Source organism: Camelus dromedarius, chromosome 31 (assembly GCF_036321535.1).
Source record: "Camelus dromedarius isolate mCamDro1 chromosome 31, mCamDro1.pat, whole genome shotgun sequence".
NCBI classification, from domain to species: Eukaryota; Metazoa; Chordata; class Mammalia; order Artiodactyla; family Camelidae; genus Camelus; species Camelus dromedarius.
Genome location: NC_087466.1, coordinates 2,292,335 through 2,314,801, shown reverse-complemented (window position 1 = coordinate 2,314,801; position 22,467 = coordinate 2,292,335). Strand labels below are relative to the sequence as shown.

Sequence of the window (22,467 nt, the reverse complement as noted above, 5' to 3'; positions counted from 1 at the left end):
CTCTCTTGGTGATGTACACACTATAGGTTTCGATGAATGTATAATGACATATAGACACCATTACAGTATCATGCAGACTTGTTTCACTGCCGTAAAAACCCTCTGTGCTTCACCTGTTCATCCCTCTCCCTCCACTAACCTCTGGCAACCCCTGATCTTTTTACCGTCTCCACAGTATTGCCTTTTCCAGAATGTCACATAGTTGGAATCATACATTAGGTAGCCTTTTCAGATTGGCTTCTTTCACTTATTAATATGTGCTTAAGATTGTCTTATGTCTTCATGGTTTGATAGCTCATTTCTTTTTAGTGCTGAGTAATCTTTCTTGTCTGGATGTACAACAGTTTATTTATCCGTCCTACTGAAGGATGTCTTGGTTGCTTCCAAGTTTTGGCAATTATGAATAAAGCTGCTATAAACACCCATGTGCAGGTTTTTGTGTGGAGATAAATTTTCAATTCATTTGCGTAAATATCAGAGTGTGATTGCTGAATCTGATGGTGAGAGAATGTTTAGTTTTGTAAAAAATTACCAAAGTGGCTGTACCATTTTGTGTTTCCATCAGCACTGAATGAGAGTTCCTGTTGCTCCACATCCTCACTAGCATTTGGTGGTGTCAGTGTATTGGATTTTCGCCATTCTAAGGCGTATGTAGTGGTAGCTAACTATTTTTCTAATCTGCATTTCCCTGATGACATATGATGTTGAGGATTTTTTGATATTCTCATTTGCCATCTGTATATCCTCTTTGGTGAGGTGTCTGTTCAAATCTTTTGCCCATTTTTAATCAGTTTTTGGTTTTCTTAGTGTTGACTTTTAAGGGTTCTTTGTATATTTTGGATAATAATCCTTTATCAGATGTATCTTTTGCAGATATGCCTCCTAGTCTGTCTGTGGTTTGTCTTCTCATTGTGCTGATAGCAAATCGATTTTTGACAAGAGTGCCAAAATAATTCAATGAGGGAAAGAATAGTCTTTTCAAGAAACCGTGTTGAAACAGATGAATATCCTCATGCAAATAAATGAATGAAGTTGGACCCTTACATCATACCACAGACAAAAATTAGCTCAAAATGAATCAAAGACCTCAATGTAAGAGCTGGACCGATAGAAAGCTGTTGTGACACGGTTGAATTAACATTTGTTAAGTGGAGCCCTGAGGGTATTGGATGGTGAGCCGCTCTTCAACAAGAGACCATGAAGGAATTGAAGTAGAGAAGTTTGTTATTCACAGATCCCAGAGGAGGTACACAGCACACCTTGAGGGGCCACACCAGGCGGTTAAGGCATTGTGTGGGCAGAGAACATGACAGGACCTGGGAGACATGCCTTTTTTAGGGTCTGCAGGTGGAGTGCTTTGGAGTTCCCTGGCTGAGTCTGGATTGGTCAATTCAGAACAATGAGAATGGGGTTTTGGTAAGCTTATCTAAGGATCACTCAAGGGGCTGGCCTGGGAGGTCAGGGAGAATGCTTATCATAAGGGCAGTTGAGGGATTCATGTCAACAACTTACATTACCTGTGACCTGCAGGCTGTCATCTAGGGCATGCACTCTTAGGAGGAGTGAATTATCAGCTGAAGATCCCTGCAGGCCACTTGGCCACACAAAGTGGGTGCTGATATAGCAACATTATCGAGTAGTTTAAGTAAACTCTTACAAGAAAACATAGGAGTAACTCTTTATGACTGTGCATGGGCAATGGTTCTGTAGGCAGATAGTGTATAGGGTCCTCAAAGGAAGAGAACCAGACATAACTTTCTCGACATAACCAGACTGACTGGAATCCAAAGAATGCTAATGTGGACCTTTGCTGACTTCTGTGACTTCAATCAACTAGAGTCTGGACTCTGTCAAACTATGCCCCAATTCTATGCTGAATTCTCCTCTGCTCTCCAGCTCCTTCATGGATATGCATACACCACCCAAGCTCCTCCATAAATATGCATACATCCTTAGCTTAAATCTTCCCCAATTTTGCTGTTCGGGGAGATATCCCTGGTGTTTTGGGAAATATCCCTAGTGTTCTCCTTATTTGCTGTGAGTAATAAATCCTTTCTTCTCCTGCTCTTTGACTTCATTGTGTCTTTTGGTTAGATACCCACCAAGAGGCGAACCCAGTTTTTGGGTAACAGTTTCATAAATATGCTACCAAAATGTTCAAGCAAACTAAGAAATATATAGATGAATGTGAGTTCATTGAAATTAAAAACTTTTATGCTTCAAAGGATACCACCAAAAAAGTGAAAGATAATCCAGAGTGGAAAATTTTGCAAATCATGTATTTGCTAAGGGGATTGTATCCAGAATATATAAAGAGCTCTCACAACTCAACAACAAAAATGCACAAAGGATCTTAACAGACAGTTCTTCAAAGAGGATATACAAATGTCCAGTAACCACACGGAAGGATTCTTAACATCACTAGTCATTAGGGAAATGCAAATCAAAAGCACAGTGCAATGCACCTCTAGGACAGCTATAGGCAAAAAGTCTGGTAACAACACGTGTTAAAGATAATGTGGAGTCATTGGAACTCCCTTACACTGCTGGTGGGTGCGGCTGCTTTGGAAAACCATTTGGCAGTTCCTTAAAATGTGAAACAGGAAGTTACTGTATGATCCAGCCATTCTGTTCCTAAGTATATACCTAAGAAATGAAAACATCTATCAAGACAAAAACTTGTACATGAATTATCACAGCAGCGTTACTCATAATGGCCAAAAAGCAGAAACAATCCAAATATTCACCAACTGAAGATGGGTTAAATATGAAATACCCATACAATGGACTATTATTTATCTACGAGAATAAATAAAGTGGTGAGAAACATAGATAAATCTTGAAAATATTATGCTAGGTGAAAGAAGCCAGTTACAGAAGATTACATATTGTATGATTTCAGGCACATCTATAGAGACAAAGAGCAGATTAATGGTTTCCAGGGGATTGGGGAGAGGGGAGGGCAATGGGAGGTGACTGCTAATGGGTGCAGGGATTCTTCCTGGGGTGATCAAAATGTTCTGAAGTTAAACAGTGGTGATGGTCGCACAATTCTGTGGATACACCAAAAACCATGGAAGTGTACATTTTAAGCTGGTGAATATTATGTTATATGAATAAAATTGTTATAAAAATAAAAGATAAAGCACCAAAGTGTTTGCAAGAAAGAACCCCAGAGACAGGAAGAGTTGAGTGGCCAGAGACAGGTGAAGCCTGGTAAATAGAGGAAGGTTAAGAAGTTGAGAGACCACTGTTTCTCCCCAGACTGGCCCCTTTTGCATTGCTGGACTCAAGTTAAGGCATTACTCCTCTGACTCCTCTCAGTCACTCAGATGACATGCCACATGTGATCCAGTTGACCCTACATCCTTCTGCCTCCCAGAACTTTCATTTCTGTTAGCATCCAAACGACATTGCTCAGATCAGCTTATTTATTTCAGTTAGTCCAGGCCTTCCCCAGTTTCTGGGAGCTTTGTGGTGGGGGGAAGGAAGGCAAAAGAAATCTTACATTTCTCCCAAGTCATTGTGATCTTTCCCTCCACTTTTGCCTGTCTCCTGCAGCTTCTGTCCTCTCTTGTCCCCTTGCTGGACACTCCCCTCCCCAATCTGCTCTTCTCCCCAGGGCCAAATTTAGCTCAGACTCCACCCTTCAAAGTCCACCAGCATCTTGCCCCATATTACCTCTCCCAAATTCCCCATCACTTGTCACCGTGGACCAGTTTCCCAGCTCTTCCTTCTCTTGTCCCCCAGCCCTGGCCATGGCAGTCACATCTGTCCCCACCTGCTCTAGCCCTTACCAGAGGTTCCCTCTCTCCCATTTCCCATCACCTTCTCTGGCCAAGGCTGGCCCTAGTTCCTTGCACCCATCGTGGTGGGCCTCCCTGGAAGAGGAGGGCTTCTGGTTTTCCAAAATCACTCCCTGGAAACCCTAGTTAGCTGCTCGACCCTTCTAACTTCCTGACCACATTCTCTGAAATCTGCCCGAGCAAGGGAGGAGTGGGGAGCTGAAGAGTTAGCCCCATGGAATCCATGGCGGTGGTAGGGGGTGTTGCTCGAGCCCAGACCATCTGAACTGCTGCTGTGAACACCATCCCATGCCTCCAAGACCTAGCAGTGGTAGGCAGGGTAGGAAATCTGGATTTTGCATCTATGTTTTTAATTTTACTTTATAGTAATTCATAATTTATATTTATTTGTATTTTCTTTAATTAACTCCTCTTTGGTCCTGCCTTCTCCATGAAAATTCCAGTGTATTTGGGTTGTGCTTAGAACTGCCAAGAAAAGGCTCGTTTCTTGGGTCGGGTAAACACGACTCTCCCACGTATCAGCAGCAGGAATGGGGGGCATCCTGGGAGGGTGGTGAATTGAGGTTATCAGTCACCCCTCCAGGAACCTTGGAAATTCTGTGTCCTTTCGCCAAGGTGTGTGAGCAGGTTGGTAATTCTCTGGCCTCCTGCAGTGACCACCTGTGGAATCTCCTGCCCCATCCTCCCCCTAAACGGCCGAGTCAGCCCGCCTTGCTGCCGGTTGGCTCCACCCACCCGGGAAAGCCAAGCCCCTGGTCCGGCCGCGGTCAACTGCCCTCCGCGCTGCAACCTCGCTGTCCCCCGCCTGCCCTGCCCCATCCAGCCCACCCACCCAGCTTTGCTGCTTGGAAAACTCGCGATATTTTCGGACCCATGCAGAAGCCCCGCCCCCTGGAAGGCGGAACTTTCCCCAGCTTCGCAGCGCCTCCTTCCCGGAACCTACCTCGTGGCCGGTACCTCGTGCTCTGGCAGGAGGCGGGGTAATGACGTCAGCGCAGGTTGCTAACTGAGGAGCCCTTGCACGTGTCTGCTCCAGCCAAGTCTGCAAAGCCCTGTCGGTGATGAGCCCTGTCACTTCCTACACCCCGTGCAGCAACGCAAAGGGACCGCATTTTACAGATAAATTACCTGGCCTCCCTTTGTGGTCACTCAGCAGGCGCCAGCCCGCGGCTTCCTGCCACCGCAATACGAGACCTTCCCGTCGCCACTTCCCGCCCAAAGTGACGACCAATCAAAAGAGAATTCGCTGGTCAAGGAACAGGCCAATTGCCATTAGGGTCCTGGCCTGGGGCCTGCCCTCGAGGCTGTCGGGGCCAATGGCAGTTGCTCAGCCTGCGAACCAATCAGGACACGGCGTGCAGTGCGGCGGGCCGGCAGTTGCGCGCGTGGTGTCGGACAAAGAGGAGTTGGGAGCACGGCGAGCGGCTCGGCGGTGACCACCATGGTACGGGCGGTGGGGCCCAGAGGACCGGGCGGGACGGGCACAGGGGACCAGGGGTCAGGCCTGGACGGGCGGTGGGGCCCAGTGGACAGGACGGGATGGCACAGGGGCCCGGGGGTCAGGCCCGGGTGGCGAGTTCATCTCCAGAGCATGTGGGTCGGGGCTGGCGATGGACACACTCCACAGACTCTTCCTTCCGAAGGTAACGCCAAGGGTTGCACTTAAACTCTAGTTTGTCTTTGCTATGAGCTCATGAGGGCACTTACAAGAATAGACCTTGAAATAATAACGATATAAGACGGCATATGCCAAAAAAATCTCGCTTCATCCATTAGAAGGGTTGTTTGTTTTTGTTTTTGTTTTTTAAGCAAAACCAAGCACACAAGAGTAGGTTTGTGTACGTCTCCCCTTTCTCTTGCCTCGTTTTTTCATTGTGCAAACAGCCCCCGTCCCTCTGCATCAGCGGCAAAGAGCTGATCCTAGTTTACTGCTGCGGAGTATTCCAGGGTGTGGCTGAGTTCGGCTTTCAGTCGCTGAATATGTGGATGTTTTCCAGCCACTCACACCTAGAGTGTCAGTGAGGAGTGTGCATGCACTGTTTCTCACTGGGGTGGGTGTATATGGGATGTCAAATTTCTTTCCATCAGCAACGCGTATATGAGAATTCCTGTTTTCCCACGGCAGGGTAGGCTTCTGGCTTTAATTTATTCATTTTAACGTTCTCAGTTCATAGGTATCTAGGTGATTGTTGAATTAATTATGTTACTGGTTTACATATGAATGAAACCCCATCAACACCTCTGTCATTATGCACGTCTAAAACCAGTGGTGCCCAAGAATCCGCTTTACGTTGAGAGGCTGGAATAACCCCCGTCAGGACTTTGCATGGTCCAGTGCATGTCTCCCTTGTTCCCTGTTAACTGAGATTGATGTCCCCTCAGCTCCCGTGTCCTCTTCTGATCACCGTGGTAGTTTCCAGACTATGAATAAAGTAGGTGATGAAATAACTCACTAGCTGCTGCATTCTCCCTTTGCAGAAGTTGGTTTTGAGGCTTCTCTTATTGGTCATTGCACAGCATGAAATCAAACTGCTCAAAAGTTTTTTGTTTTTTTGTAAATGTGAATTATTCTAAGTATAAAGGAAAGGTGTCTTCTGTTACCTGACAGATAAAAGAAAACTTCAAGATGAGGAGAAATTTGTGCATTTCATCATTTGTAGGAGCTGTTATTTTTAGCAAAGGCTTTGTCTTAAGTATGAAAAATATCATGATTAATACTTTCAGAAGAGCTGTGCAGCCATTGTTTGCTGGTGTGCCAGGGTCTTCTCAAGTTGAAATGCTGAAATTCACAATACTTAGTTTAACCAAATAATTAGGAAACACCTGTTGAGGGGGTGATGAGTTGGTGTGAATATAACCAAAGAGAAATGACTCTGGCCTCTTAGAGACTGTTGGCCATTACAAATGCTTTCCCTTTGTTGGAAGGGTTTGTGTCTCAAGATGAAGTTAATGGGAATCCCAGCAGCAGAAATTTTGTTTAAATCCTGGTTTGTGCATCCTAGAGCCTCATCACAAAGCTGAGTACCTTCTGGAGAATTTGTCCCTGCCTTGCAGGGTAATTTTTTCTGGCTCAGTACTGAAGTTTGGCTGGAATAAGAATTAGAGAATCAGCTATGACTTGGCCCTTGTCTGTCATTTACTAGAAACACAACCAGAAGCTGAATTTCTGGGCTTCTAGACCATCACTAGGAGAATCACAAATCTGGGCTAGGAAATTAGAAACAATTTGAAGCAGTTTGAGCTTTCTGAACTGTAATGTGATGGTAATTATATGATGGGAAAATAATACCCATGCTTAAAATTATGTGTCTCATGATGTGGCCATTTTGATGGCCTGTTTTGTTTTCATTCTGGTTAACTTTTCTTGAGTGAGCATCAGCAGTGTGTGTCAGGAATCTGTCCGTTTCATCTGTGTTGTTGAATTTACTGGCACAGTTGTTCATAATATTCCTTTATCCTTTCAATACCTTAGCGTCGGCCGTGATACCCTCTCTTTTCATTCCTGCTGTTGGTCATTTGTGTCTCTTTTTCTGGACCAGTTTGGCCAGGGGCTTATCAATTTGATTGTTCAGCTTAAAGAACTAGTTTTGGCTTCACTGATTTTTGTTTTTCTGTTTAGTTTATTTCTGTTCTTCATTATTTCCTTTTTTCCTGTATAATTTGGACATTGCTTTTTTTCTAGTTTCTTAAGGTAGAAGCTTAGGTGTCATTGATTTTGAAATTTTTTAACAAATTCTTGTGCCTGTGCCTGTGCCTGTGTTGGTCTGTAGTTTCCTCATGACTGTCTTTGGTTTTGCTATCAGGGTAATGCTGGCCTCATGGATGAGTTAGGAAGTGTTCCTGCCTTCGGTTTTCTAGAAGAATTTGTAGGGGAGGAAAAATTTTTCTCTACTCTTCTAGGTTCTTTTTGTTGGTCTAATAATCAAATTGACAGAAGACAGGTTAACATGAGGAAAACAAATTTAATTCAGTGCGAACGGAGGCCGCGTAGGTATAGGACCTAAGAAGTGACCAGAGCGGGCTGTTTATAACCCTTTTTCGACAAAGAATCACTTACTTGTGAAGATTTGACATAAGAAAGAGGTTTTTGCTTGGGTCAGCAAGTTAAAGAAGTAATACAGTTTGTTTATGCAGCTTTCTCAGCCTTGAGCCCCAGTCTCAGGCATCATGGTGCCCCCCTCCCGCCCCCCACGTAAGGAGGGTGCCTCCCTGCAGCTTTGTTTCCTGCTTCCAGGGGAGCAAAGGGGGGTCAGAGTGTTCTTGTACCAGCTGTTTCTCATGTAACTTTAATTCAGAGTAATCAGTATGTCACCTTGGCATATCTGGGGTGGCTTACCCTGAGCCCTGTCTGGTTTTACAGGTCACTGACTTTAGACCTTTATATACAGATACACATGTATTTTCCTTTGAGGGCTGTTCCAGCTGCATCCCACAAATTTTGCTATGTCATGCTTTCATTTTCCTTCCATTCAAAATACTTCCTAATTTGCCTTGTTATTAGTTCCCAAATATTGGGGGGGTTTTCAGATATCTTTGTGTTACTGATGTCTAATGGCATTCCAACATTCAGAAAACATTTTGCATCATTTGAACATTTTTTATTAAGACCTCTATTAACAGGTGCTTGCTGTCTGTTGAGTTTTTGAAAATATCAAGGTGTAAACTTTTATTACAAATTAAAAATGAGATTCTTAAAAACTAAACCTTCCCAGATATGAAACAATTAAAAAACCTTTAAATGTATGTTGAGAAAAGCCAGGCTTTTGAAAAAACCCCAGGTTTGTCATTACCGAAAAGAGATGTCTTCAGGTAAAAACAATAAAACCCCAGGCTGCACAGATAGCGCAGGTGCTTCCAGTTTATCCAGTCCCTGAAGGTCTTCAGCATCAATCTGTTGTTCGTTTCTCATTGCTGGGATTTACTTTTGCTGGACGACCACTCCGGAGACGGTAGAGACGGTCAGCCCACCCTGCTCCGCCTCAGGAGCGGACGGGCTGCTTCTGTCTTTGCCGTCTTGTGGGTTGGGGTTTTCAGGGAGTCTCTGTCTGTAATTGAGGTTGTGGCGGTGCTGACGTTGCCGTGGCTTCTTATATTCGGTCATCTTAGTTTTCCTTGTCTTTGTGGCGAGGAGGGCCCCTGCAGAACTGAGGTCTATATCCCAATACAGATTCTGTCTCATGGGTCTGCCTTGTTCTCTGCACCCTGGGCATCGGCCCCTCCATCCTTCCCCTGCCCAGGAACACTGAATACTGTGGTCACCCTGTGTGCTGAGCTGGGCACCGTGGCTTGCGGCAGGGCCCCCAACGCCTCGTTCTTCCCCACTGTCCCATTGCGGTAATTCTGCTGGTCATTGCATGGCGGACCCTGGCAACATGGATAGCGCCACAGTGGTCACGGTCTGCCACGTACTCCCTGTCCTGCACTGGGGCTCAGCAGGGCCTGTCACACTTGCTGCCTCCGCAGCCTTTTTGCTTCAGCACCAGCCTGCAGGCCTCTCCATCTCCTGTGCTGCCAAGTGCTCCTCAGGGCTGTTCCACTCTGTGGCAGTTGGGCGCACAGGGACATCTTCCTTATGTCCTGCCTGTTGGTGAAACCACATCCGTTTCTCACATCAGTGACCTTTGTCTGCCTGCACCCTGGTTGGCAGTGCTGGGGGTGGGGGCGGCCGAGGGTCTTTGCCTTGCTGCTCTGGCGTGTGGTGACAGTGGCTGGGGCTGGTGGCAGCGGCAGGGCTGCTCTGGGCTCTCTGGGGTCCACTCTCCCAGCTTTTATTGGAATTGTTTGAAGTGGCCTGAGACCTGTCATGTGGTTGGTGAGGAGTATGGTCCATTTTGGCAGATGCTCACTGTGCCCAGGAGGTGTGTTCGGTGAGGGTGGGGTGTCTGATGCCAGTGGTCGATGTGGCTGGTCGTGCTGTTTGTGTCTTCTGGACCTTTACTGGCTTCTGTCTAGCTGTTCAGCCAGCTGTCAAGCGTGTTGAAGTCTTTGCTTGTGGATTGTCTATTTCTTCTTTCAGTTCTGTGTTTTTTTAAACATATTTTGAAGCTCTGTGTCTAGAAGCTATGACTAATGACACATAACCATCAAAGATTATTATGCCTGAGGAATTGGCCCCTTTATCATCCTGAAATGGCCCTCTTTTCCTGGCAAAATGCTTTGCTTTGAAAGCAACACTGATGATCCTGGCCTGTGGTCTCTGGCTCGATGCGGGCGAGGTGCTGAGGCCAGGTGTGGCCAGGACTGCCCCCGGACAGCAGAGTGACCAAAGCCAAGAGACCCCAGGCTCCCATTGGTGCAACTGCCAGGTTGCTCCTGCAGAAGCACAAGGTGCGTGGGGAGCGGGTGGGCGTGCTCTTTTTTCTGACAGTCAGCCTTTTAGGTGTTTTACATTTAGGTGTTTACATTTGATTTGTAACGACATTTAATGTGAATATTGCTGTGGTTAGGTTTAAATCTGCCACGTTGCCATTTGTTCCTATTTATCCCATCTGTCTGTTCCCTTTCCCCTTTTTTCCTGCTGTCTTCTGGGTTACCTTTATGATTCCATGTTGTCTCCCATATTAGGTTCTTGGCTACACCACTTTACCTTTGTGTGATGGCTTGGGGACCATAGCAGACATCTTCCGTCTGCCCTGTCCCCCTCAGCTGTGACTCACCTCTTCACAGTGGCACACTTCCATCCCATCTTGACCTTTGTGCTGTTGTTTGTCACATTTTACTTCCATATGAGGCATAAACCCCACAGTAAATCTCTATTTGTGCTTCAACATTCAACTTTATTTTAAAGATACGGTATAAAGACGTTCACGTTTGCCCACACGTGGTGGTGTTTTGTTGCTGTTCATTCCTTTGTGTGGTTCCGGTTTTCCATCTGGTGCTGGTCTCCGTCCTGCTGCAGGGATCCTGTAACGTTTCCTGTGGTGGAGATGACTGGTCTCAGCTAGTGATTAATTCTCTCAGCTTTTGAATGCCTGAGAAAGTCTTCATTTTGCCTTTATTTCACAGTTTTATTGAAGTATCATTGACTTTTTTGTACTTTCTAGAATTTTATATAAATGGGATCATTGAGTTAATTTTTCGTTGTTACTTGAAATCTTTCACTCACTGTAATTATTTTGAGATTCACCCATGTTGTTGCAACACAGCTCCCTTATGTGCTGAGTATCACCTTTGTGTGTGCGCTGAGATATATGACACAAAGTTTACCATTTTAACCATTTATAAGCGTATAATTCAGTAGCATTAAGTACGTTCAAATGTTGTATAACTGTCACCATCGTGTCCAGAACTTTTTCATCATTTTCAGACCTCTTGTTCTTCCTATATACTCTGCTGTTCATCCCATCCAGTGTATTTCATTGCAGACATTGTCTTTTTTATCATTAGAAATTTGATGTAAGTCTTTTAAATGTCAAACAAGTCTCTCCTCATAATGCTTATTTTTTCCTACACCTTCCTCAGCATATGGACATATAATAGTTATTTTAATGTCTTTGTCTACTAATTCTCTCAGAGGTCATTTCTGGGTCTGTTTTTATCGGTTGCTTTTTCTCTTATGATCGTATTTTCTGGGTTTATTTTTATTTTTAAATTTTCTGGGGTACTTGAGGAGTTTACATTGGATGCCAGCCATTATGAATTATACATGGTTGGGTGTTAGATTTGGGGGTATTCTTTCAACTCTTTCTAGGGGTTTTCTGGATGCTATTACTAGCCCTGGGAACAGTTTGATCCTTTGAGGCTTGCCTTTGAGCTTTCTTGGGTGGGTTCAGAACAGCCTGTACAGGGTTGGCCTCGCTGGGCCCCACTGAGAACTCCACCTGGTGCGTAGTGAGTTGGGACGCCTTTCTGCCTCGGCAGATGTGAGCTCAGGATCCCACCATGTGTGCTGCGCAGCCCAGCATGGACTGGGGTGGGCTTCCCTGATGACCCCACAGAGCTCGCACAGCTGTCTCTCGGTACCAGCACCAGGCTTTCCGGCTGCCTTGGCCTCTCTGCACACTAGATTTGCTCAACTCAGAGAGGTCCATGGCCTTAGTGTAGGTTTCTCCTTCCTTGACGGCTGCCTGGAAGCCCCAGGCAGTCCCTGGAGCACCTGTAGGCCTTGCTCTGCTTCCTGCTCTGAGAACCCATCACTGGCTCATGCTGCCTGCTGTTCAGTGACTGAAAACTATTGTTTCACATATTTTGTCTGATTGAGCCATTGCTTACATCAAGGTGGTAAATCCAACCTTGGGTGGAAACAAAATGGCATAATTGCTTATTTTATATAAAATTTTAACATTTTCTATTGGTTGTTTGGAAGATGTCTCTAGTGACTGTATTCCGACTCCCAGTTCAAGTGTGTCTCCATCCACACCAGATGGGCAGGTGTTTCGACGTTGAATGATCTTTGGTGCTCACAGGCTGTGATGTCTGAGAAGCGCTAAAAGAAACCACACGGCTTGACAAGTGTTAGATTCTGGTGTCAGGTCTCATCTGTACGCCCCATGTTGACGACTGTCAGGGAGCCTCACGCGCATGTTCTGCTTCCCAGCGTGAGTGCATCTCTATCCACGTGGGGCAGGCGGGCGTGCAGATCGGCAATGCCTGCTGGGAGCTGTACTGCCTTGAACATGGCATTCAGCCCGACGGCCAGATGCCAAGTGACAAGACCATCGGCGGCGGGGATGACTCCTTCAACACGTTCTTCAGCGAGACTGGGGCTGGCAAGCACGTGCCCAGGGCGGTGTTCGTGGACCTGGAGCCCACTGTGGTCGGTAGGTACTGGGTGCCTGGGGTAGCAGCTCTCCTGGGTTGGTGGGAGAGCCTCCCGAGAGCCCGTGTGCTCCTGTGAATCCCTCTGCAGAGAGGACGCACATACAGGTATGTGCCCGGGGCCGTGTTCAGTGAGAGGCTGAAAGGTTAGGGCTCGAAAAGTGGGGCTCAGGCTCTGAACTGAGGAAGACCTGGTACAGAAAGCAGCTGCTTTGCCAGCAGTAAGATGGGCTGCCGCAGCCCCAAGCAGGGGGGATCGTGTCACAGCAGGGTCCCCGCCATCCCTGTGACCTAGCAGGTGTCCTGAGACACGCACACATGTCCTCTCTGCAGATGAAGTACGCACGGGGACCTACAGGCAGCTGTTCCACCCGGAGCAGCTGATCACCGGGAAGGAAGACGCGGCCAATAATTACGCCCGAGGCCACTACACCATCGGCAAGGAGATCGTCGACCTGGTCCTGGACCGGATCCGCAAACTGGTGAGAGCAGCCCTGGGAAGGCTTCCCGGATAGGCCTGGGACGTCCCCCGGGGATGTCACTTGGGCAGAGCCCCGCAGATCCGTGAGTCCAGGGTCTTGCCTTCCAGCGTGGCTGCAGGGCCTCCACGGGTCTCCGGCCCCTCGGTGTACCGCGTGTTCACCGTGGACGGGTCAGACCCGTCCGTGCAGACCTGTGGAGGAAAAGGGCGCGAGACGTGGCTCGCGGGGGGCGGGCGGCTGTGCGGCTATGCGGGCGGCGGCTCACGTCCCTGCTCTGCTCTCCTCAGGCGGACCTGTGCACGGGGCTGCAGGGCTTCCTCATCTTCCACAGCTTTGGGGGCGGCACCGGCTCGGGGTTTGCGTCTCTGCTCATGGAGCGGCTCTCCGTGGACTACGGCAAGAAGTCCAAGCTGGAGTTCGCCATCTACCCGGCCCCCCAGGTCTCCACGGCCGTGGTGGAGCCCTACAACTCCATCCTGACCACGCACACCACGCTGGAGCACTCGGACTGCGCCTTCATGGTGGACAACGAGGCCATCTACGACATCTGCCGGCGCAACCTGGACATCGAGCGGCCCACCTACACCAACCTCAACCGCCTGATCGGGCAGATCGTGTCGTCCATCACGGCCTCCCTGCGCTTCGACGGGGCCCTCAACGTGGACCTGACGGAGTTCCAGACCAACCTGGTGCCCTACCCCCGCATCCACTTCCCCCTGGCCACGTACGCCCCGGTCATCTCGGCCGAGAAGGCCTACCACGAGCAGCTGTCTGTGGCCGAGATCACCAACGCCTGCTTCGAGCCGGCCAACCAGATGGTCAAGTGTGACCCCCGCCACGGCAAGTACATGGCCTGCTGCATGCTGTACCGGGGGGACGTGGTCCCCAAGGACGTCAACGCGGCCATCGCCACCATCAAGACCAAGCGCACCATCCAGTTTGTGGACTGGTGCCCGACCGGATTCAAGGTAGGACCGGGAGGTGGCAAGGGTTCACCTTCCGCGCGCGGCAGACCCTGGGATGGGACGCTGCCCCTTTGCGGAGGGTCCCGTGCCAGGGCAGCCACGCTGGGTTGTAGATGAGTGAGCCAGGGACAAGTCACTCCCTGGTGTCTCTTGCATTTCCTTCCTGAGTCATCACACGATGTATCCGTGATGAGCGTATTTTTAACAAATTATCTGGAGGCGTTTCTTGGGTGGTAGAATTAGTGTAGGAAATGTAGGTTGGACTTAGAAATGAGAGATTTTTTCTGTGTTTTTTTCTTACAGTAAGAATTTTTCTTATAATAGAAATGCAGCAATTTCCCGGGTGTCTTGATCATTCACGTGGCTATTTGAACCTGGGGTGTTAACTATAAACTGACTGCTAACTCTGAATCCCACTTGGTTCCGGTGGTGTGTAGAAATCACACCCAGTTTAAATGTCCTACGGAGCGTTTGATTGAAAGAGCTGTCATGAATCCTTCTGTGGAGAAATGGCCGCCTTGTAGAGCAGACAGGTGCCCGGGTTGCCTTGGACCCAGCTTGCTCCGCCACCCAGATACCAGATGGAAACCTTCCTCCCACACTTGATTCCCAGACCCTGTCTTCCCTCTGAGGATGGAGCTATCCTTCCTCAAGCCTTGGCTCTGCACGCTCCCCTGGCTCAGAGCCTCGCTGCTGCTGGTGGGCCTGCTGCGGTGGGTTCTTAACCAAGGTTTGGTGTCTGGGTTCTCTTCCTCCGGTCCAGGGGTCAGCACAGCTGGCGGGCCAATCACCTGAGTCTGTAAATGAAGTTTCACGTGATCACAGCCACACCCGTTCACTGGCATGTTGTTGTGGCTCTTCTTGTGCGACAGTCACAGCTGAGTAGCTGGGACAGAGACCCCACGGCCCACCAGCCTAGAACGTGTACCTTTACAGACCGTTCGCTGACCCCGTATCTCCTGCCAAAACCTCTGGTCACGTCATCCCTGATCTAAAGCTTGGACTGTCTTCCCCTTGGTCCCAGCACCAGAATCTCCCTCCCTCCTACTTAGCACGCATGGAGGCCACGTCCTGTGGCAGTGGTGGCAGCGTCCTAGGACCTCTGACGTGTGCCTGTCACTGCTGTGCACACACTGTTTGGTGGGAAAGCAGGGCTCCGACCCTCCCCGGTGATCCACCAGTTGTGCTGACTGCGTGGTGGGAACAGCTTCAGCCACAGAACTTAGTCCCCAGCTTGTTGAAGCCTCTGGAGGAAATGAAGAAGCCCAACAAGTGTCCCTTCTCAGAATGAAGACAGTTCTGTCACCTGGGCACCTTATCCCATGTCACAGGTGCTGGGACACAGGCCCTCGGGCAGCTTGGGACTGTCAGGTGTCAGGCTCTGGGGCTCCTCTTTCCCTGCTTTCCTGGCCCTGTGCCTGGCACGGCACAGGGCGAACCCAGCCTTCCCCCAGGTCGCCAGCGGGCACCTTCGTGCCGTCTGTTCCCATGAACGCAGCCGCCATTTCTGGGTTTGACGAAGCCTCACGCGGTGCTTTCTTCCCGTTCTCTGGCAGGTGGGCATCAACTACCAGCCCCCCACGGTGGTCCCGGGCGGAGACCTGGCCAAGGTGCAGCGGGCCGTGTGCATGCTGAGCAACACCACCGCCATCGCCGAGGCCTGGGCCCGCCTGGACCACAAGTTCGACCTCATGTACGCGAAGCGCGCCTTCGTGCACTGGTACGTGGGGGAAGGCATGGAGGAGGGCGAGTTCTCGGAGGCCCGGGAGGATCTGGCCGCTCTGGAGAAGGATTACGAAGAAGTCGGCGTGGACTCCGTGGAGGCCGAGGCCGAGGAAGGAGAGGAGTACTGACCGTGAGGCATGGCTGGCGGCCCCGTACCCCGCGACTATAACGTTACAGAATGTATTTACCTATTAAAGTTTCTGAATTAAACCTGTCTGTTGTGCTCAGCTGGGACTCTCGCCCGCCCGCAGGAGCGGGAGGACCACAGCCGCGTGGACATCTGTCCAGCTGTGCTGCTGGAGTGGGTGGCCCACCTGTCTGTGAGGAGCCGCTGCTTCCGTGACGTGACCTGGGGGCAAAGAGTCAATATTTCTAATCCAAAGTTTAAAAGCATAAAGATTTACTAAATTGTAGGAAAACTAAGTGAGGTTTTTGTATTGAATTTGCCATTTTGCAGGCTTCTCTATTGATGGAACATGTGGACTAAAGCATAAAAGCTTAGAGCTGGGGTTTGAAAGTTTGAGGTCCATGGAAGGGGGTCCACATAACTTGTAAACTGGGTCAGATTTGCAGGGTCAGGCCATTTTGGGGAAAGGGTTTTACTGGACTCTGCATGGCATGCTGGCTGTATGATGGGCTGAAGCTCTAGGTGGGGCCCCTCTGGGTGCCCAGCCCTGCAGCACCTGAGCACCCTGGGGGCGGCCTTTGCAAACACCCAACCTTTCCTTGAAGCAAGACGTTCTGACTCCGTGAAGGACTTGGTAATACAGACGTTTTCTCTCTGGCCCCAGAATGCGGTCCAGGAAGTTGGGGTCATTGGTCAAAGTCACTTGGTTGGTTTGAAGCGTGACTTGGACCAGCATACAGAACTAAGTCTAAATCTTTGTGCCTTAATATATTCAGAAGGTGACAGAAAACATCTCAAACAGCCCCTCAGTTTTTCAGTTTATTACCGACTGGAGGAAACAACAGGTAAGTCCATGCAAGAGGCCAGCAGGCCCGCGGTGGGGGCGTGAGACATCCCCCTGAGCTCAGGTGCTGCTCCGCGTCGGGCTCTTCCCTGGCCCGCCTGCCTTGGGCAACCTGGTGGCGCTGGGCTGGCGGGGCATCCTCTGGCTGGATCCTTCCCGGCCACTGCGTTCTGCCCGCGTGGGGCCTCCGCCGAGCGCTCCGCTGCCCTTGCTCCTCCCTGAGCAGACAGAGCACCGTCATCAGCTACTGGGGCAGAGGACACACTTGCAGCCTCCAGTGTCCGTGTTGGAGGCTCCAGGCGGCCTGGGCCGGGAGCAGCGTGGGGAAGCTCAGCGTGCCGACCCCGCCAAGGCTGCCCCCGGCACCTCCTCCTCCCGGCCATCCTGTCCCCATCTGATCTGTCACACTAATGACACACAGCACATCAGGAAGGCTCCTGGATTTGGAGCTTGGAAGCTCCTATTTTCCTCCCTCTTCCCTCAGTTTTCTGCAGATGCTCAGCAAGAGGGCCTCTTGTCCAGGGCGTGTCACCTCAGGTACAGAACACAGCCTCCGCTGCCAATTTGCCACCTCTGGTCTCCCTCCGTTGTGAAGGCAGCCAGATCCACAGCCACACCAGGGTGGGAGCTCACTGTAAAGCAGTGGCTTCCTGGGCTCAGGGTGTTGACGCATCGCAGTGAGACGGACAGGAACCCCAGGGGACAAATGTGCCTGGGTCATGGTCCATCCACGCCGGGCCTACCTCAGCCTGGGCTGTCCCCCTTTGTTCCCACGGCTGACCAGGCTGTGTGCCCCCTGCCGGACCCCCCACCCCCCAGTTCTTAGTCAAGAGCTGCAACAGGGAACCACGAGTTCTTGGAGAGAAGATGTGATGGGGCTTCCTAGGGGCCTGTTAAGTCATTTGCTTCACTGTCCATCACCTTGTGGGCCAAGGGAGAGCTCTGCACCCGAGACACAGGTTCCTCACAGAATCCACCCCCCCCCCGACTCCTGCAGGGCCAGGATGGCCCTTAGGAGACTGCAGGTTCTTCCTCGGCAAGCAGGGGGTCTGTGCTGTGGTGGACTGGGGAGCCCTGCCTTGCCTCCCTGGGCTTCCCCTGGAGAGCCTGTGTGTACTGGGTTCTATGCAGATGCAGTTAACGATGTGGTAATGGGTTACCCAGAGCCAAGGGGACACAGACAGGAGCAGGTGGGGAGAAGCCAGGCCAGCTCTGCCCATCAGTGACTCCCAAAACAGAGTGGACTGCCACCCCACATGACCCCTGGTACAACTGCCAGTGTTCTGGTCCCCACTGCCTGGTCCTGTGAGTGCCCCGGCCCCACTGCCCCACAGTGAATCCCAACACAGGAGTGCCCTCCCCAGGCGGGCTGGGACAATCAGGTCTGTGGTAGCCCAGCACCCAACCTGGGTGCCCGGGCGCCCCAAAGCACAGCTCAGGCCAAGACCCCACGTACTGACAGGGCGGGTCCCAGCCCTGGCCTCACTCTGCAGCCAGCTGTGCCTTGGCCCGCACACCTGTCAGCTCCCCTCCCCTCGCTGTAACGACCAGGACACCTCTGGTCACTCAAAGATGAGAATAATGCTCATCTTTAAATCTGACAAGGGCAATAAACCCTGGAAGTAAGAAACCAATGGCCTCTGAGTCATAGAAGGTGCTAAGAAAACCACCTAACCATGGGAGTAGACCATTTGTCCAGCTGATTCCTGGAACCCTTCAGGAATTGTGTGCTTCTGGGGCTGCTGGGGAGACCCACTCAGGCTCCCCATGTCACCTGTGTGGGGTTACTGGGGTCAGGTGGACTGGACTGGAGAGTGAGGCTGGGCCAAAGGTGACTGCAGGCCGGGGTGGGGGTGGGGGTGGCATGCTCCCAGGCCTGACTCCTGAGGGGCCCTCTTAAGGATCAAAGACAGACAAGGGTCACTGAACATTAAAGACAGTCCGGTTTACCCTCCTTCCCCTGAAACCAGCCATGGGCACTATGTTCTACGACCCCAGTGAAGCAGAATCCCCAAACACCAGCCTCCATGACTCGGGGGGCCCACTCTGCCATTTACATTTGGAGTGGCCTCAGGGCCCCTGCTCACTCTGCTGTAGGGCTGGGCAGAACGAGCATGATAAAACCCTTTCTCCCACCAGGGCGCCTTTCTCCTGTGGTGGGTGCTCCCTGTGGTGCAGTCACAGGCCAGCAGGCTGCCCAGTGACTTGGACACGAGGCATGTTGTGTGGGAGGGCCAGGGGGGCGTGTCGTGAGGAATGAGCCCCCTCTGGGCACTGCAGTCTGGAAGGCTGACTGGCAGGGTCTGGTGCCAGGGCAGGTAGGCAGGCCAGGCTTTGGAAAGCACACAGCAGGGGCTTAATCAGTGTCTCCAGAACATGTACAGAAGACAACAACAAAGACTGACGCACAAGGCGGATTGCACACGTGCACATTAACCCTTAGCTCAGCTCTCACTTCTGGGGAGGTGATCCCCACGTGGATGTGCCCTGCGACCCCGCCAGGCACACGCCCAGCGATGTGGAGGTAGGGAGAAGCCTGTCCTGAGTGCCCTGCAGTGGTGCTGCACGTAGAGATGGGCTGTGAGGCCTCCGACTTCCTAGGAGCCATGTTAACAAGCAAAGGAAACAGAAAACTAACTTAAATATTTTAATTAACCTCAAACACCCAATATATCACTTTAGCACGTAATCAGAATAAAAATCATTCAAGAGGTGTTCCAGTTCCTTCTGGTGCAACTGTCCTCGGGCTCTGCCCACCGAACTCCACCTTCCACTTTCTGGGGCACCTCTTTTTAAAACACATGGTTTCCCTAAATGTTAACAGAGAACACTCAGTTGAACCTATCTTTCCTTATTAACTCTATCCCCACCCCAAGACAAGCATTACTCCTCTGTGCTCTAAGGGTCCTCTGTGCCCCCCTTCTCTGCCAGGAAAGGGCAGAAATGAGTGAGCTTGATAAAAAAAAAATTAAAAAGAAATGAGTGAGCTTGACATCCCCCATAGGCCACATGGAGGCCAGGGACAGGGATCCAGAGACCCAAGCCCCTGAATGCGGCTCTGGCCCTTGGTGTGGAGCAACCCTACCCCACTTTTGTAGAGACCTGAAGGCCAATGGCCCCAACATTCCTAAATGTCCACCATCATCCTAGGCCACCAACATCCCCCATTGCTCTCTGACAGCGCTCCATACGTTCTCCACCCCGGGTCCTGCCATTAGCAGGTGACCAGAGCTCTGGGTGGACAGGTGCTGTGACGTGCAGCCTCGGGGATCTCGGTCTCATTGGTGGCCTCTGCCTCTCAGCCTCTGCACCCTCATCTGCCCTCTGCCCCCACTGGGCCTCTCCATCCAGGACCCAAGGCCTGAGTGCTCAAGAACGAGCCCGTGGGGCCCAGCACTCCACACCTCTCTTGACCCTGGCCTGGGCTTCCTCCCCACCTCCCAGCCTGGCACCCCAACACACCTGTTGACCACACCCTCCTCTCTCCCTCTCCTCAGGCTGCAGCTCAGGCCCGGCTCCTGCTGGCGGCCTGCACCACCTGCCCCTTGGCTCCTTCATCCCCTGGCCCAAGCTCCAAGCAAACCTGGAATGGTAAGGTGGGTGACACCTGGGAGGGGGCAGCTGGAGCACTCCTGGGCTCTCACGCCTTCACATGCTCCTGGCTCTGGGGCCCCAGCTTCATTGCACCTGGCAGTGCCTAGAAGGCACCCCTGCTCAGGAAGCAGGTAGGAGAGGGGACCCACAGTCTGACCCTCCAGGCTGCCAGTCTAGGGGGGGTGACAGCATCTAAGAGGCCAAAGAGTCTCTCCCACCTCAGCACACTACGCTGCCTCTTCCCCGCTCCTCTCGTGTCATCGTCCTCCCCAGCCAGGGTGGCGGGGCACCTCTGCAGAGCCCAAGTCTCAGCAGCAGCGTTAGCCTCTGGGGAGAGGGGTGGTCAGCCCTCCTAGGAGCATTGCAGCTGTCTCTAATAAGCTGAGCTGTGAAATCATGTCCGCGGTCTCCAAGCTGCACAGCAGGGTGGCCCCCCAGGTCCTGCCCCCGCAGCTCCAAGCTGCTCTGGTTCTCTGAGGCCATAGCAGTTTCCATGGAAACCGGAGAGATCACCAACCCCCAGAGATAAACTAATAAACGCAACCTGCAAAAGGAGAGAACAGGCAGCAAGAGAACCGGAGGGAACCGGGGGGCCCTGGAGAGAGAGGTGAGTGCGTGGCAGCTGGGCCGCGGAGCAGGACCGGAGAGGCCGCAGGCTGTGGGGCCGAGGAAAAGGAGGGCCTTGCAGGGGGGGTACAGTTCTTGGCAGAGAGAAAGGAGGCCTCTAGAATTCAGAGAGAGACACAAAGAGAGGAGACAGTGTCCATCAGTGAGGAGGCCTGAACTCCAGGGCCCACGGCCTTTCAGTACTCCCACCCACAGAGCCAGGCTGCCCTCCGCCCCAGCGTCAAGGCCTTCTCAGGACGCTTCTGGCCAAGGGGCCGGCCTGGAGGTTCTGCTGCATTTCAGATGGTTTCTGAAACTGGGAGCAGAAGCGACACATGGCGAAGATAAGCGCTCCATCACGACACGCTGGTCAGCAGCACCTGTGCATCCCTAGCCATGATCCCCAGACTGAAGAGGCCCCTCAGGCCTCTGCCCCCTGCCAGCCGGAGGCGTCCAGGCTGAGCCCATCCTGCAGACTCCTGGGCAGGACCTGGGCCGCGGAGGGGTATGGACGAGGCGGCAGAAGGAAGGTCTCTGCTACCCTGTTCCCTGAGGACTTTGGTAGAGGCTGTACATGCCGCAAGGACAGAAACCAAAGCTGCCTTGTTCCCACGTTTGTGAGATGAAGACATTAGTGTGGAGGTGCAAAGGGGCTGGGGTCGCCAAAGTCCCAGTCAAGGCCTAGACTGCTTGGGCCACCCTGGGGCACCCACCCTGCACCCTGATCTGGACGTGCACCCTCAGGGGTCGTAGCGAAGTCAGAACTGAGGTACGAGGGGCCAGCCCTTGGATGGGCCCAGCGGGACCTGTCAGAAGACCAACAGAAAGGCCTGGATACTCAGGGTCAAGCCCGCGCTGTGCAGGGCGCTGCCCACCTCCCGTCTCCCATCCCTCCCCGCCGCCCGGGCCTATCTCTGACCTCGGGTCTCGGGCACGCTGGACGCGGACAGGGGCACGGCCGCGGGGTCCTGGGGCTCACTCGTCAGCCTCTGCCCGGCGCACATGGACTTGAGCATCTGGAAGACGGCGAGGGGCGCCACGTTCAGCTTGAGCAGGTCCACCAGGATCCTGGCGAGAACAGACGCAGCCCGGTGAGCCCACCTCGCCTGGGCCGGCCGCCCCCCGGGGCCTCGGCTCCGCCTGGCGCGCTCACTTGAACACGTCGGGGTCCATGGCACCGCCCGCCGCCTGCGCCAGCTCGAACAACTCCATCTCCTCGGCACTCAGCACCTTCTTCCGCCGCAGCGCCAGCTTCTGCAGAACCGCCTCCAGCCCCGGGGGCGCCCCCGGCCCCGGTCCCGCGCCCTGCGCCGCCATCTGAGCGGCTGCGGAGAGTGCACGCCGCCCGGTCCCCGCGCCCGGTCCGGTCCCCGCCTCGCCGCGCCCTCTACCGGCCCGCCGCGTGCTTGCCTCCCCGCAGCGGCCCCGCCATTCGGCGCTCAGAATCGGGCCCGGGCAGTGGCGGAGACCCGCTCCTCGGCGACAGGGCGCCCCTGCGTGCCCTCTGAGGTGGCGCCCCCAGCGCAGCTCCTGGCATACACTGAACGCTTAATAAGTGCCG

General features: G+C 52.1%; 2 protein-coding genes across 6 annotated transcripts; one reads left to right on the top strand and one right to left on the bottom strand.

Moving 5' to 3' along the window:
• Nucleotides 1-5,124: 5,124 nt before the first annotated feature.
• On the top strand, nt 5,125-15,945 carry LOC105095224 (tubulin alpha-3 chain). Its single transcript, XM_031443185.2, has 5 exons — nt 5,125-5,250; nt 12,343-12,565; nt 12,897-13,045; nt 13,333-14,013; nt 15,567-15,945. Exons 1-5 carry the CDS (start codon nt 5,248-5,250, stop codon nt 15,861-15,863), a joined length of 1,353 nt encoding a protein of 450 aa, XP_031299045.1. The 5' UTR covers nt 5,125-5,247; the 3' UTR covers nt 15,864-15,945.
• Nucleotides 15,946-16,668: 723 nt separating this feature from the next.
• MZT2B (mitotic spindle organizing protein 2B) lies at nt 16,669-22,304 on the bottom strand. 5 transcript variants are annotated; one of them, XR_004133728.2, is made up of 5 exons: nt 22,060-22,303; nt 21,826-21,974; nt 20,845-21,024; nt 20,169-20,289; nt 19,341-19,516 (listed from the first exon to the last, which is right to left on the bottom strand). XR_004133728.2 is itself a non-coding variant. In XM_031443192.2 (4 exons), the coding sequence occupies exons 1-4, from the start codon at nt 22,221-22,223 to the stop codon at nt 16,767-16,769; spliced, it is 651 nt and encodes a 216-aa protein (XP_031299052.1). In that variant the 5' UTR covers nt 22,224-22,304; the 3' UTR covers nt 16,669-16,766. The 5 variants fall into 5 exon arrangements, 3 of the variants coding, with proteins under 3 accessions (XP_031299052.1, XP_031299055.1, XP_031299054.1); XM_031443192.2 differs by lacking the exons at nt 19,341-19,516; nt 20,169-20,289 and adding an exon at nt 16,669-16,924 and having other exon boundaries at nt 22,060-22,304; XR_010378540.1 differs by having other exon boundaries at nt 19,341-20,289; nt 20,519-21,024.
• Nucleotides 22,305-22,467: the final 163 nt, after the last annotated feature.